Here is a 16,305-nt window from a genome sequence, read left to right as displayed (position 1 = left end):
AGTGAGTCTCTCTCTCCTCTTCCTCCTCCAGTGAGTCTCTCTCTCCTCTTCCTCCTCCAGTGAGTCCCTCTCTCCTCTTCCTCCTCCAGTGAGTCTCTCTCTCCTCTTCCTCCTCCAGTGAGTCTCTCTCTCCTCTTCCTCCTCCAGTGAGTCTCTCTCCTCTTCCTCCTCCAGTGAGTCTCTCTCTCCTCTTCCTCCTCCAGTGAGTCTCTCTCTCCTCTTCCTCCTCCAGTGAGTCTCTCTCTCCTCTTCCTCCTCCAGTGAGTCTCTCTCTCCTCTTCCTCCTCCAGTGAGTCTCTCTCCTCTTCCTCCTCCAGTGAGTCTCTCTCTCCTCTTCCTCCTCCAGTGAGTCTCTCTCTCCTCTTCCTCCTCCAGTGAGTCCCTCTCCTCTTCCTCCTCCAGTGAGTCTCTCTCTCCTCTTCCTCCTCCAGTGAGTCTCTCTCCTCTTCCTCCTCCAGTGAGTCTCTCTCTCCTCTTCCTCCTCCAGTGAGTCTCTCTCTCCTCTTCCTCCTCCAGTGAGTCCGTCTCCTCTTCCTCCTCCAGTGAGTCTCTCTCTCCTCTTCCTCCTCCAGTGAGTCTCTCTCTCCTCTTCCTCCTCCAGTGAGTCTCTCTCCTCTTCCTCCTCCAGTGAGTCCGTCTCCTCTTCTTCCTCCAGTGAGTCTCTCTCTCCTCTTCCTCCTCCAGTGAGTCTCTCTCCTCTTCCTCCTCCAGTGAGTCCCTCTCTCCTCTTCCTCCTCCAGTGAGTCTCTCTCTCCTCTTCCTCCTCCAGTGAGTCTCTCTCCTCTTCCTCCTCCAGTGAGTCCCTCTCTCCTCTTCCTCCTCCAGTGAGTCTCTCTCCTCTTCCTCCTCCAGTGAGTCCCTCTCTCCTCTTCCTCCTCCAGTGAGTCTCTCTCCTCTTCCTCCTCCAGTGAGTCTCTCTCCTCTTCCTCCTCCAGTGAGTCTCTCTCCTCTTCCTCCTCAAGTGAGTCTCTCTCCTCTTCTTCCTCCAGTGAGTCTCTCTCCTCTTCCTCCTCCAGTGAGTCCCTCTCTCCTCTTCCTCCTCCAGTGAGTCTCTCTCTCCTCTTCCTCCTCCAGTGAGTCTCTCTCCTCTTCCTCCTCCAGTGAGTCTCTCTCTCCTCTTCCTCCTCCAGTGAGTCTCTCTCCTCTTCCTCCTCCAGTGAGTCTCTCTCCTCTTCCTCCTCCAGTGAGTCCCTCTCCTCTTCCTCCTCCAGTGAGTCTCTCTCCTCTTCCTCCTCCAGTGAGTCTCTCTCTCCTCTTCCTCCTCCAGTGAGTCCCTCTCCTCTTCCTCCTCCAGTGAGTCTCTCTCCTCTTCCTCCTCCAGTGAGTCCCTCTCTCCTCTTCCTCCTCCAGTGAGTCTCTCTCCTCTTCCTCCTCCAGTGAGTCTCTCTCTCCTCTTCCTCCTCCAGTGAGTCTCTCTCTCCTCTTCCTCCTCCAGTGAGTCTCTCTCTCCTCTTCCTCCTCCAGTGAGTCTCTCTCCTCTTCCTCCTCCAGTGAGTCTCTCTCCTCTTCCTCCTCCAGTGAGTCTCTCTCTCCTCTTCCTCCTCCAGTGAGTCTCTCTCCTCTTCCTCCTCCAGTGAGTCTCTCTCTCCTCTTCCTCCTCCAGTGAGTCTCTCTCCTCTTCCTCCTCCAGTGAGTCTCTCTCTCCTCTTCCTCCTCCAGTGAGTCCCTCTCTCCTCTTCCTCCTCCAGTGAGTCTCTCTCCTCTTCCTCCTCCTCCTGATTTGTGGCAGATGTTCACCTCTGAAACCGTCCGTGATGCGACCCCTCCAGCCAAATGCTGCAGGTGGCGCTGTTCCATTAACCACCGAAATTACGTTTTTGTTTTTAAACAACTAAATGAATGGGGTTAAATTACTACACATTACTCAGTTTACCTGGAGATAAATCAGACCAGACCATGATGTAGTAGGGAGTTGTAGTTTCTCTAGAGATAAACCAGATCCAGACTGAACTGTGTGATGTAGTAGGGAATTGTAGTTTCTCTAGAGATAAATCAGATCCAGTCTGAACTGTGTGATGTAGTAGGGAATTGTAGTTTCTCTAGAGATAAATCAGATCCAGACTGAACTGTGTGATGTAGTAGGGAATTGTAGTTTCTCTAGAGATAAATCAGATCCAGCCTGAACTGTGTGATGTAGTAGGGAGTTGTAGTTTCTCTAGAGATAAACCAGACCAGACCATGATGTAGTAGGGAGTTGTAGTTTCTAGAGATAAATCAGATCCAGTCTGAACTGTGTGATGTAGTAGGGAATTGTAGTTTCTCTAGAGATAAATCAGATCCAGTCTGAACTGTGTGATGTAGTAGGGAGTTGTAGTTTCTCTAGAGATAAATCAGATCCAGCCTGAACTGTGTGATGTAGTAGGGAGTTGTAGTTTCTCTAGAGATAAATCAGATCCAGACTGAACTGTGTGATGTAGTAGGGAGTTGTAGTTTCTCTAGAGATAAACCAGACCAGACCATGATGTAGTAGGGAGTTGTAGTTTCTCTAGAGATAAATCAGATCCAGTCTGAACTGTGCGATGTAGTAGGGAGTTGTAGTTTCTCTAGAGATAAATCAGATCCAGCCTGAACTGTGTGATGTAGTAGGGAGTTGTAGTTTCTCTAGAGATAAATCAGATCCAGTCTGAACTGTGCGATGTAGTAGGGAGTTGTAGTTTCTCTAGAGATAAATCAGATCCAGACTGAACTGTGTGATGTAGTAGGGAGTTGTAGTTTCTCTAGAGATAAACCAGACCAGACCATGATGTAGTAGGGAGTTGTAGTTTCTCTAGAGATAAATCAGATCCAGACTGAACTGTGTGATGTAGTAGGGAGTTGTAGTTTCTCTAGAGATAAACCAGACCAGACCATGATGTAGTAGGGAGTTGTAGTTTCTCTAGAGATAAATCAGATCCAGTCTGAACTGTGCGATGTAGTAGGGAGTTGTAGTTTCTCTAGAGATAAATCAGATCCAGCCTGAACTGTGTGATGTAGTAGGGAGTTGTAGTTTCTAGAGATAAATCAGATCCAGCCTGAACTGTGATGTAGTAGGGAGTTGTAGTTTCTCTAGAGATAAATCAGATCCAGCCTGAACTGTGTGATGTAGTAGGGAGTTGTAGTTTCTCTAGAGATAAATCAGATCCAGTCTGAACTGTGTGATGCAGTAGGGAGTTGTAGTTTCTCTAGAGATAAATCAGATCCAGTCTGAACTGTGTGATGTAGTAGGGAATTGTAGTTTCTCTAGAGATAAACCAGACCAGACCATGATGTAGTAGGGAATTGTAGTTTCTCTAGAGATAAATCAGATCCAGTCTGAACTGTGTGATGTAGTAGGGAATTGTAGTTTCTCTAGAGATAAACCAGACCAGACCATGATGTAGTAGGGAATTGTAGTTTCTCTAGAGATAAATCAGATCCAGTCTGAACTGTGTGATGTAGTAGGGAGTTGTAGTTTCTCTAGAGATAAATCAGATCCAGTCTGAACTGTGTGATGTAGTAGGGAGTTGTAGTTTCTCTAGAGATAAATCAGATCCAGCCTGAACTGTGTGATGTAGTAGGGAGTTGTAGTTTCTCTAGAGATAAATCAGATCCAGTCTGAACTGTGTGATGTAGTAGGGAGTTGTAGTTTCTCTAGAGATAAATCAGATCCAGTCTGAACTGTGTGATGTAGTAGGGAGTTGTAGTTTCTCTAGAGATAAATCAGATCCAGTCTGAACTGTGTGATGTAGTAGGGAGTTGTAGTTTCTCTAGAGATAAATCAGATCCAGTCTGAACTGTGTGATGTAGTAGGGAATTGTAGTTTCTCTAGAGATAAACCAGACCAGACCATGATGTAGTAGGGAATTGTAGTTTCTCTAGAGATAAATCAGATCCAGCCTGAACTGTGTGATGTAGTAGGGAGTTGTAGTTTCTCTAGAGATAAATCAGATCCAGACTGAACTGTGTGATGTAGTAGGGAGTTGTAGTTTCTCTAGAGATAAATCAGATCCAGCCTGAACTGTGTGATGTAGTAGGGAGTTGTAGTTTCTAGAGATAAATCAGATCCAGCCTGAACTGTGATGTAGTAGGGAATTGTAGTTTCTCTAGAGATAAATCAGATCCAGTCTGAACTGTGTGATGTAGTAGGGAATTGTAGTTTCTCTAGAGATAAACCAGACCAGACCATGATGTAGTAGGGAATTGTAGTTTCTCTAGAGATAAATCAGATCCAGTCTGAACTGTGTGATGTAGTAGGGAGTTGTAGTTTCTCTAGAGATAAATCAGATCCAGTCTGAACTGTGTGATGTAGTAGGGAGTTGTAGTTTCTCTAGAGATAAATCAGATCCAGACTGAACTGTGTGATGTAGTAGGGAATTGTAGTTTCTCTAGAGATAAATCAGATCCAGTCTGAACTGTGTGATGTAGTAGGGAGTTGTAGTTTCTAGAGATAAATCAGATCCAGCCTGAACTGTGATGTAGTAGGGAATTGTAGTTTCTCTAGAGATAAATCAGATCCAGCCTGAACTGTGTGATGTAGTAGGGAATTGTAGTTTCTCTAGAGATAAATCAGATCCAGCCTGAACTGTGTGATGTAGTAGGGAATTGTAGTTTCTCTAGAGATAAATCAGATCCAGTCTGGTTATAGGTTCTAGTGAGGTTGGGGACAGTACAGTAGACTACAGTAGACTAGTCCTATTGTAGGTAGGTTATAGGTTCTAGTGAGGTTGGGGACAGTACAGTAGGACTACAGTAGACTAGTCCTATTGTAGGTAGGTTATAGGTTCTAGTGAGGTTGGGGACAGTACAGTAGACTACAGTAGACTAGTCCTATTGTAGGTAGGTTATAGGTTCTAGTGAGGTTGGGGACAGTACAGTAGACTACAGTAGACTAGTCCTATTGTAGGTAGGTTATAGGTTCTAGTGAGGTTGGAGACAGTACAGTAGACTACAGTAGACTAGTCCTATTGTAGGTAGGTTATAGGTTCTAGTGAGGTTGGGGACAGTACAGTAGGACTACAGTAGACTAGTCCTATTGTAGGTAGGTTATAGGTTCTAGTCAGGTTGGAGAACAGTACAGTAGACTACAGTAGACTAGTCCTATTGTAGGTAGGTTATAGGTTCTAGTCAGGTTGGAGACAGTACAGTAGACTACAGTAGACTAGTCCTATTGTAGGTAGGTTATAGGTTCTAGTCAGGTTGGTGACAGTAGACTACAGTAGACTGGTCCTATTGTAGGTAGGTTATAGGTTCTAGTGAGGTTGGAGACAGTACAGTAGACTACAGTAGACTAGTCCTATTGTAGGTAGGTTATAGGTTCTAGTGAGGTTGGAGACAGTACAGTAGACTACAGTAGACTAGTCCTATTGTAGGTAGGTTATTGGTTCTAGTGAGGTTGGGGACAGTACAGTAGACTAGTCCTATTGTAGGTAGGTTATAGGTTCTAGTCAGGTTGGTGACAGTAGACTACAGTAGACTAGTCCTATTGTAGGTAGGTTATAGGTTCTAATGAGGTTGGGGACAGTACAGTAGACTACAGTAGACTAGTCCTATTGTAGGTAGGTTATAGGTTCTAGTGAGGTTGGGGACAGTACAGTAGACTACAGTAGACTAGTCCTATTGTAGGTAGGTTATAGGTTCTAGTCAGGTTGGAGACAGTACAGTAGACTACAGTAGACTAGTCCTATTGTAGGTAGGTTATAGGTTCTAGTCAGGTTGGAGACAGTACAGTAGACTACAGTAGACTAGTCCTATTGTAGGTAGGTTATAGGTTCTAGTGAGGTTGGGGACAGTACAGTAGACTACAGTAGACTAGTCCTATTGTAGGTAGGTTATAGGTTCTAGTCAGGTTGGAGACAGTATAGTAGTAGTATAGTAGTAGTATATTAGAAGTATAGTAGTAGTATAGTGAGGGAACAGTTAGTGGTCCTGGAGGGCTGAGTATAGTAGTAGTATAGTAGTAGTATAGTAGTAGTATAGTAGTAGTATAGTAGTAGTATAGTAGTAGTATATTAGTAGTATCGTAGTAGTATAGTGAGGGAACAGTTAGTGGTCCTGGAGAGCTGAGGGAGTGACTGAAGTAGTATAGTTAGTCAGTCAGTCAGTCAGTCAGTCAGTCAGTCAGTCAGTCAGTCAGTCAGTCAGTCAGTCAGTCAGTTAGTTAGCTAGTTAGTTAGTTAGTTAGTTAGTTAGTTAGTTAGTTAGTTAGTTAGTTAGTTCGTTAGTTAGTTAGTTAGCTAGTTAGTTAGTTAGCTATGAGTTCCATTAGTTCAGAATACCAAGACATGGGTCTCTACATCCAGATAGGCTCCCAGTGAAACAGTAAATGACAGAGACCGACATTAACTAACAGACATTTATGACATGATGCATGTATTTTAGTACAGCGCCTTGGAGGCTACGCCCTGTGGTAAACCACGGGCGTGTGTGTGTGTGTGTGTGTGTGTGTGTGTGTGTGTGTGTGTGTGTGTGTGTGTGTGTGTGTGTGTGTGTGTGTGTGTGTGTGTGTGCGTGTGTGTCTGTGTGTGTGTGTGTGTGTGTGTGTGTGTGTGTTTGGGGGGGTGAAGAAGAGAGAGTGAGCGTAGATTTTAACCAAAGCTCATTCTTTTTCAATGCATGTACAGTTGAAGTCAGAAGTTTACATACACTTTAGCCAAATACATTTAAACTCAGTTTTTCCACAATTCCTGACATTTAATCCTCGTAAAAAAATCCCTGTCTTATGTCAGTTAGGATCACCACTTTATTTTAAGAATGTGAAATGTCAGAATAATAGTAGAGAGAATGATTTATTTCAGCTTTTATTTCTTTCATCACATTCCCAGTGGGTCAGAAGTTTACATACACTCAATTAGTATTTGGTAGCATTGCCTTTAAATTGTTTAACTTGGGTCAAACGTTTCAGGTAGCCTTCCACAAGCTTCCCACAATAAGTTGGGTGAATTTTGGGCCATTCCTCCTGACAGAGCTGGTGTAACTGAGTCAGGTTTGTAGGCCTCCTTGCTCACACACACTTTTTCAGTTCTGCCCACAAATGTTCTATAGGATTGAGGTCAGGGCTTTGTGATGGCCACTCCAATACCTTGACTTTGTTGTCCTTAAGCCATTTTGCCACAATTTTGGAAGTATGCCTGGGGTCATTGTCCATTTGGAAGACCCATTTGCGACCAAGCTTTAACTTCCTGACTGATGTCTTGAAATGTTGCTTCAATATATCCACATAATTTTCCTTCCTCATGATGCCATCTATTTTGTGAAGTGAACCGGTCCCTCCTGCAGCAAAGCACCCCCACAACATGATGCTGCCACCCCTGTGCACGGTTGGGATGGTGTTGTTCGGCTTGCAAGCCTCCCCCTTTTTCCTCCAAACATAACGATGGTCATTATGGCCAAACAGTTACATTTTTGTTTCATCAGACCAGAGGACATTTCTCCAAAAAGTACGATCTTTGTCCCCATGTGCAGTTGCAAACTGTAGTCTGGCATTTATATGGCGGTTTTGGAGCAGTGGCTTCTTCCTTGCTGAGCGGCCTTTCAGGTTATGTCGATATAGGACTCATTTTACTGTGGATATTGATACTTTTGTACCTGTTTCCTCCAGCATCTTCACAAGATCCTTTGCTGTTTTTCTGAGATTGATTTGCACTTTTCGCACCAAAGTACATTCATCTCTAGGAGACAGAACGTGTCTCCTTCCTGAGCGGTATGGCGGCTGCGTGGTCCCATGGTGTTTATACTTGCGTACTATTGTTTGTACAGATGAACGTGGTACCTTAAGGTGTTTGGAAATTGCTCCCAAGGATGACCCAGACTTGTGGAGGTCTACAATTTTTTTTCTGAGGTCTTGGCTGATTTCTTTTGATTTTTCCATGATGTCAAGCAAAGATCCACTGAGTTTGAAGATAGGCCTTGAAATACATCCACAGGTACACCTCCAATTGACTCAAATTATGTCAATTAGCCTATCAGAAGCTTCTAAAGCCATGACATAATTTTCTGGAATTTTCCAAGCTATTTAAAGGCACAGTTAACTTAGTGTATGTAAACTTCTCACCAACTGGAATTGTGATACAGTGAATTATAAGTGAAATAATCTTTCTGTAAACAATTGTTGGAAAAATTACATGTGTCATGCACATAGTGGATGTCCTAACCGACTTGCCAAAACTATAGTTTGTTAACAAGAAATTTGTGGAGTGGTTGAAAAACGAGTTTTAATGACTCCAACATAAGAGTATGTAAACTTCCAACTTCAACTGTGAAATTGTTAGGTTAGTGTCACGTCCTGGCCAGTATAAGGGTTAATTGTTATGGTAGTTTGGTCAGGACGTGGCAGAGGGTATTTGTTTTATGTGGTTCAGGGTGGTGTGTTGGTAAGAGGGCGTTTGATTTAGTATTTCCGGGTTTTTGGTTTATGATCTATGTTTACGTAATTCTATGTTGAGTCTAGTGTGTCTGTTTCTATGTTTGGGTTCATTGGGGTTGGGACTCTCAATTGAAGGCAGGTGTTGTCTATTTGCCTTTGATTGAGAGTCCCATATATGAGGGTGTGTTTGTGTTTGTCTGTTGTGGGAAATTGTTCTTGGATTGCTGTGTTTGTCATTTGTTTATTTTTGTATACGTGTTTTTTTTTGTTTTTTTTTTCCCTTCTTTTCCCGTAATTAAAGAAGATGAGTATACACATACCTGCTGCGTGTTGGTCCTCCATTTCTAACGACGAACGTGACAGTTAGATTACTTGTTAGATATTACTGCACGGTCGGAACTAGAAGCACAAGCATTTCGCTACACTCGCATTAACATCTGCTAACCACGTGTATGTGACAAATAACATTTGACTTGATTTGAAGAGTTGAAGAGTTTATTACCACATGGACACGTGTGTTGAAGAGGTCCGTTTATTATCACATGGACACGTGTGTTGAAGAGGTCCGTTTATTACCACATGGACACGTGTGTTGAAGAGGTCCGTTTATTACCACATGGACACGTGTGTTGAAGAGGTCCGTTTATTATCACATGGACACGTGTGTTGAAGAGGTCCGTTTATTACCACATGGACACGTGTGTTGAAGAGGTCCGTTTATTACCACATGGACACGTGTGTTGAAGAGGTCCGTTTATTACCACATGGACACGTGTGTTGAAGAGGTCCGTTTATTATCACATGGGCATGTATGTTGAAGAGGTGAGTTTGTTACCAATTTCGACAACCCAAATACCAAGGAAGCAGGTCTTCAATCTCACATATACAAAACAACAATAGATACATACTCGAGAGCCTTTCAGTTAAATATATTCTATAACATTCTGTCAACAAAGAAAAACACTTTGCGTTTTGGGGTATTGAGCAAGACTCTAAATGCAGATTCTGTCATGGAGAAGAGGAGGACATAATGCTTCTGTATTGGTACAGTCCGACAGTGAGATCAGTTTGGCTACAGGTTCAAAGGCCGGCATCCCATCACTCCATCAGACTACATATTAACCCTTGGCTTATCATCTTTGGCGACCTCAACGTTCATAGTCCTTCAATTAACACAATACTTCCGCTAGGTAAAATATTCATATACAAAACACAAAATTCTACGTCTCCAATAACTGAACCTCTTTAAACCATTTGCTAGACACCGATTCATCCTTGAAAATACAAATTGCTACTAGAACTCGGGAAATTCAACAGCAACAAGTAAAGTGTAGGAAGCTAAGCAAGGGGGTAGTGTTGGGAAACTCTTTAGGCATATTTCTTTCATAAAGTCAACTAGTGTTATTGAACAATATTAATTAATGCAAATATCTTCCTATAAGGGCAAAATGATCCATATGGAATGTAAGCTAATAATGGATTTCCTTATTTATTTTTGTATTTGTCAAGTCCTGACCAGTAAAAGGGGTTAATTGTTATTGTAGTTTGGTCAGGGCGTGGCAGGGGGTGTTTGTTTTGTGTGGTTCGGTGGTTTTTGGTTGATGTTCTACATTTTCTATTTCTATGTGTTTATCTAGTTTTTCTATTTCTATGTTGGGTTTTTTGGTAATGACCTCCAATCAGAGGCAGCTGGTTGTCGTTGTCTCTAATTGGAGGCCATATTTAGTTGGGTTAGTTTTCTCTTGTGTTTTGTGGGTGGTTGTTTCCGGTATGATCTGTGCACCTTACTGGGCTGTTGTTCGTCGTTTATTTTGTTTAAGTGTTTTTTTTTTCTTTAATAAAATAATAAGATGATCAATATACCCGCATGCGTTTCGGTCCCCCCTTCAACGACGCTTGGGACAGTATTAGGCTACACCATGGCATTACAGATAACTGTGTTATCCCAATGTGTTGTATCGGGTGTTTGTCTTGTTATTGTTATGTACAATACCGGTCAAAAATGTGGACACACCTACTCATTCAAGGGTTTTTCTTTATTTTTTACTATTTTCTATATTGTAGCATAATAGTGAAGACAAACTATGAAATAACACATGGAATCATGTAGTAACCAGAGAAGGGTTGAACAAATCAAAAGATATTTTATATTTGAGATTCTTCAAAGTAGCCACCCTTTGCCTTGATGACAGCTTTGCACACTCTTGGCATTCTCTCAACCAGCCTCATGAGGTAGTCACCTGGAATGCATTTCAATTAACAGCTGTGCCTTGTCAAATGTTAATTTGTGGAATTTCTTTCCTTCTTAATCCGTTTGAACCAATCAGTTGTGTTGTGACAAGGTAGGGGTGGTATACAAGAGATGGCCCTATTTGGTTAAAGAGCAAGTACATGTTATGGCAACAACAGCTCAAATAAGCAAAGAGAAACAACAGTCCATCTGTGAGTAATGTCTGTGATTACTCACATACATCATTACACCACTCCACCCAACGCTTGGCATTGCACATGGTGATCTTTAGTCTTGTGTGCGGCTGCTCGGCCATGGAAACCCATTTCATGAAGCTCCCGACAAACAGTTCTTGTGCTGCCGTTGCTTCCAGAGGCAGTTTGGAACTCGGTAGTGAGCGTTGCAACCGAGGACAGGTGATTTTTACGCGCTGTGCGCTTCAGCACTCAGCGGTCCCGTTATGTGAGCGTGTGTGGCCTACCACTTCGCGGCTGAGCCGTTGTTGCTCCTAGAAGTTTCCACTTCACAATAACAGCACTTACAGTTGACCGGGGGGCAGCTCTAGCAGGGCAGAAATTTGACAAACTGACTTGTTTGTAAAGGTGGCATCCTATTAAGGTGCCACGTTGAAAGTCACTGAGCTCGTCAGTGAGGCCATTCTATTTCCAATGTTGGTCTATGGAGATTGCATGGCTCTTTGCTCGATCTTATACACCTGTCAGCAAATGAGTGTGGCTGAAATAGCAAAATCCATTCATTTGAAATTGTGTCCACATACTTTTGGCCATGTCGTTAAGATATAGACGAGTTGGACAGATGGTGAACATCTACACTCAGAAAAACAGGTGCAATTTAAAACCAAAAAGGGGTTCTTGGACTGTCCCCATAGGAGAACCCTTTGAAAAAAAAAACATTTTGGTTCCAGGTAGAACCCTTTTGGGTTCCATTTAGAACCCTTTCCACGAGACGGTTCTACATGGAACCCAAAATAGTTCTATCCGGAACCAAAAAGGGTTCTCCTATGAGGACAGACACAGAACCCTTTTTGTAAATGTTCCCCTCCTCGTCTCCGTTCCTTCATCGTTTCCTTTTCATTACGTTGAATCAGTTAGGAGTAAGGAGAGGAGACGAGGAAAACCCCTTGATAAATCTACAGATAACAGACTCTGTCCTTGCTCAAGGTCCCAAACAGTGTAAAAAAACAGGAAGCACTGTACTTTCTATTATTACATTAGGAGCCACCACAGACCAGAGTTAGTCATGGCTGTGTCTTGCAAGCCATGCCCAAAGCATTCAGGCTGAAACCCTTCTGGCTTTATGAAGTGGAGACAACACAGCCTGTTAGTCAGCGGTCTACACGGAGCTGTTATCCCATAATCCCTCTGGGATCAGGGTAGTAGACGACTTCAGAGGGGAAGAGGTCATTTATAGCCTGTTTAACATTATAGACCATCTCTGGTAAACCTGGCTGTCTGAACTAAAGGTCCCATATCGCCACCTAGTGTCAGTCAGGTGAGTTGCTGCTGACTTCCCAACTTCACATGTCCCCGTCGTCCCGTCGTCCCCGCCGTCCCGCCGTCCCCGTCGTCCCCGTCGTCCCGTCGTCCCCCATCGTCCCCGTCGTCCCGTCGTCCCCGTCGTCCCCCGTCGTCCCCGTCGTCCCCGTCGTCCCTGTCGTCCCGTCGTCCCCGTCGTCCCCGGTCGTCCCCGTCATCCCGTCGTCCCCGTCGTCCCCGTCGTCCCCCGTCGTCCCCGTCGTCCCGTCGTCCCCCATCGTCCCCGTCGTCCCGTCGTCCCCCATCGTCCCCGTCGTCCCGTCGTCCCCCATCGTCCCCGTCGTCCCCCGTCGTCCCCCTCGTCCCCGTCGTCCCGTCGTCCCCCGTCGTCCCCGTCGTCCCCCGTCGTCCCCGTCGTCCCCCATCGTCCCCGTCGTCCCCCATCGTCCCCGTCGTCCCCGTCGTCCCCGTCGTCCCCGTCGTCCCCGTCGTCCCCCATCGTCCCCGTCGTCCCCGTCGTCCCGTCGTCCCCCGTCGTCCCCGTCGTCCCCGTCGTCCCCCATCGTCCCCGTCGTCCCCGTCGTCCCCCATCGTCCCCGTCGTCCCCCATCGTCCCCGTCGTCCCCGTCGTCCCCCATCGTCCCCGTCGTCCCCCATCGTCCCCGTCGTCCCGTCGTCCCCCGTCGTCCCCGTCGTCCCCCGTCGTCCCCCGTCGTCCCCCGTCGTCCCCGTCGCCCCCGTCGTCCCCGTCGTCCCTGTGGACACCATGCTTGTTACAAGGGGTTTGAGTCTCTATGGCACAGATGGGGTTCGTTCCCCACAGCCACAGGGTCTGTAGTTCAAACCCCTTACAGGCTGTTTCCTGTCCTTTACTACAACTTAACATCCAATCACACCTCCATACTACAACTTAACATCCAATCACACCTCCATACTACAACTTAACATCCAATCACACCTCCATACTACAACTTAACATCCAATCACACCTACTTACTACAACTTAACATCCAATCACACCTACTTACTACAACTTAACATCCAATCACACCTACTTACTACAACTTAACATCCAATCACACCTACTTACTATAACTTAACATCCAATCACACCTACTTACTACAACTTAACATCCAATCACACCTACTTACTACAACTTTACATCCAATCACACCTACTTACTACAACTTAACATCCAATCACACCTACTTACTACAACTTAACATCCAATCACACCTCCATACTACAACTTAACATCCAATCACACCTACTTACTACAACTTAACATCCAATCACACCTACTTACTATAACTTAACATCCAATCACACCTACTTACCACAACTTTACATCCAATCACACCTACTTACTACAACTTAACATCCAATCACACCTACTTACTATAACTTAACATCCAATCACACCTACTTACTACAACTTAACATCCAATCACACCTACTTACTACAACTTTACATCCAATCACACCTACTTACTACAACTTAACATCCAATCACACCTACTTACTATAACTTTACATCCAATCACACCTACTTACTACAACTTAACATCCAATCACACCTACTTACTATAACTTAACATCCAATCACACCTACTTACTACAACTTAACATCCAATCACACCTACTTACTATAACTTAACATCCAATCACACCTACTTACTATAACTTAACATCCAATCACACCTACTTACTACAACTTAACATCCAATCACACCAACTTACTACAACTTAACATCCAATCACACCTCCATACACCAACTTAACATCCAATCACATCTACTTACTACAACTTAACATCCAATCACACCTACTTACTACAACTTTACATCCAATCACACCCCAGTACCCCATCATCATGTCTCCAAACACAGAATAAGCTGGCAAAAGAAAAGACATTATGGCAGTGGCCCAACTTTCTAATCAATAAATATTCTCACAATTTCAAAAACAAACACACACATAGGTTCAGAACAGCTTTGACCACACCCCCAGACAGTGACCACAGACTAAGCTTGACCACACCCCTAGACCGTTTGACCACACCCCCAGGCAGTTTGACCACACCCACTATCAGTTTGACCACACCCACAGACAGTGACCACACCCCCCACACAGTGACCACAGACTAAGCTTGTAGCGTCATACCCAAGAAGACTCGATGCTGTAATCGCTGCCAAAGTTAATTCAACAAAGTACTGAATACTTATGTAAATGTTATATTTCAGATTTTTATTTTTAATACATTTTTGCTGTGTCATTATGGGGTATGGTGTGTAGATAGATGAGGGGGAAAAAAACGATTTAATCCATTTTAGAATGAGGCCGTAACGTAACAAAATGTGGTGGAAAAACTGAAGTGGTTTGAATACTTTCTGAATGCACTGTAGCTTCGCATTGACATGATTGGTTGAAGGTAGGTAGGGGGTGGGGCGCAGGAGGTCCTGTATAAACATACATTCATTTCCTTGACAACTTCCTTCAGAATAGCTCTGCTCCTCTCCGCTAAGCACAAGAAGTATGAAAACCCTGATGTCTGCGGAGGCTGTTTCGAGGTTAAATACTGTACTGCCACCTTCAGGTGCTGGATTGACCATGCAGAGAGCCTTTACAGGCTTTTATCAGAGACAGAAGAGGAAGCAAAAACATCACACTTCCTCTCATTTTTCTTTGGGGGGGGGGTTCCTATATGGTCAATGAACTAAGCAGACCAGACTCGGCTGCTATTGCCTTGGTGTCTATGGAAGAGCCATCCCATTAAGTAAATTGGAACTGATCATTTTAATTTATCCACCATTATTTGGTTTTAAACAATTTGTTTTTTACCTGTGCCCCATTAATTAGGGTCCCATGGAAACACTGACCAGAAACATTGTTTCCTTACTATTTAATAGTCCATGTATAAACCTCGAACAAAGATAAGTTAGCCTATACCCCTTCTGTTTTTAAACAATTAGCTATAGGCAGTGTATTACATTTACATTTTAGGCATTTAGCAGACGCTCTTATCCAGAGCGACTTACAGTAGTGAATGCAAACATTTTCATACATTTTTTTTTTCTCCTACATGTTTTCTATTAAATAGCTACACAATGACTTCTTTCGTTGTTATTGACTTAATTTAATTGTCATTAGACATTTTTAATAAGTATGAGTCCTTGGCCCATTTCATTGTTCTAAATAGTGTAGTGTCCCTTTAAAAAGTCCTTCCCGGTCTCTCTTCACTGTGAACGGACACGTTTTCCCCAGAACTATACTCTATTTACTGTCTTTGGTATCAGACAACGGTTTTTTCCCCACCCCCTCTCCTCAATTTCTCTTACTATTGTTTTCCATTTGTTTCTCTTGACCGATCATGGCAGCTCATTGTACCGAAGAACCGTTTCCTTTCCACGGTTTGCTCCCTAAAAAAGAGACGGGCGCAGCTTCTTATCTCACTCGCTTCCCGGAATACGATGGACGGGGTGTCCTCATCGCTATCCTCGACACCGGCGTGGACCCAGGGGCCCCGGGCATGCAGGTAAATTTACCCCGCTGCTTTTACACACTACTAGGCCTCATTCATTACAATTGTACAGTAACGACTAGCTTAGTGATTTTTTTTTTTTTGTTGTACCGGGCTCTACCTTGTTGGTCCAATTTAGCTAGTAAAACTTGTTAGAAACTACTGTTAATTTAACCTAAAAGGATTTTAGCGAGTAATTCTGTTTTTGTTTTTAACATGCCAGTCGCCGGGTCCGTCGGTAAGCGAGTTTAGTTTAGCGTAGATGGCTAATTTAACAAGCTAAGATCATATAGCAAACCATCAGAACATAATGTCCTAGTTAGATCCACAATAAAATACTGACAGCCCATTGATTTGGCCGAACTAGGGTTAATATTCCCCCTCCACCCCATAAGACTCAGATAAAAATAGATCATTATTATTGTTGCTGCCATGTTTTATTTGAAATGTTTCAGTGACTAGCTAGTGAGTTGCTGTGACTAGTGTGGTGGAACTGGGTGGTTGAACTCAGAACGGAGACGCTGATGGAAACGGGATCAAACATCTGTTGACAGCCTTCACCCAACTGTACAGGCCCTGTCCTGTCTGTCTGTCCTGTCTACCCTACCCTGTCCTGTCTGTCTGTCCTGTCTGTCTGTCTGTCCTGTCTGCCCTGCCCTATCTACCCTGTCCTGTCTGTCTGTTTGTCTACCCTGTCTAGCTACTTTCTGTCCTGTTTAGCTACTGTCTGTCTGTCTG

General features: G+C 44.0%; 1 protein-coding gene across 2 annotated transcripts in view; it reads left to right on the top strand.

Annotated features, from left to right (window-relative positions):
* The first annotated feature begins 15,258 nt into the window (after nucleotides 1–15,258).
* The window catches only part of LOC106575025 (tripeptidyl-peptidase 2), a 74,094-nt gene continuing 73,047 nt past the window's right edge, over nucleotides 15,259–16,305 (top strand). For both annotated transcript variants that reach the window (XM_082963216.1, XM_082963215.1), the window contains exon 1: nucleotides 15,259–15,582. In XM_082963216.1, coding sequence (XP_082819342.1) covers nucleotides 15,418–15,582 — 165 coding nt within the window. In that variant the 5' untranslated portion in view covers nucleotides 15,259–15,417. The remainder of the gene's footprint in view (nucleotides 15,583–16,305) is intronic.

This window comes from Salmo salar, chromosome 16 (genome assembly GCF_965601325.2).
Source record: "Salmo salar chromosome 16, fSalSal1, whole genome shotgun sequence".
Taxonomy (NCBI): domain Eukaryota; kingdom Metazoa; phylum Chordata; class Actinopteri; order Salmoniformes; family Salmonidae; genus Salmo; species Salmo salar.
This window is presented reverse-complemented; position numbering and strand designations above follow the sequence as displayed.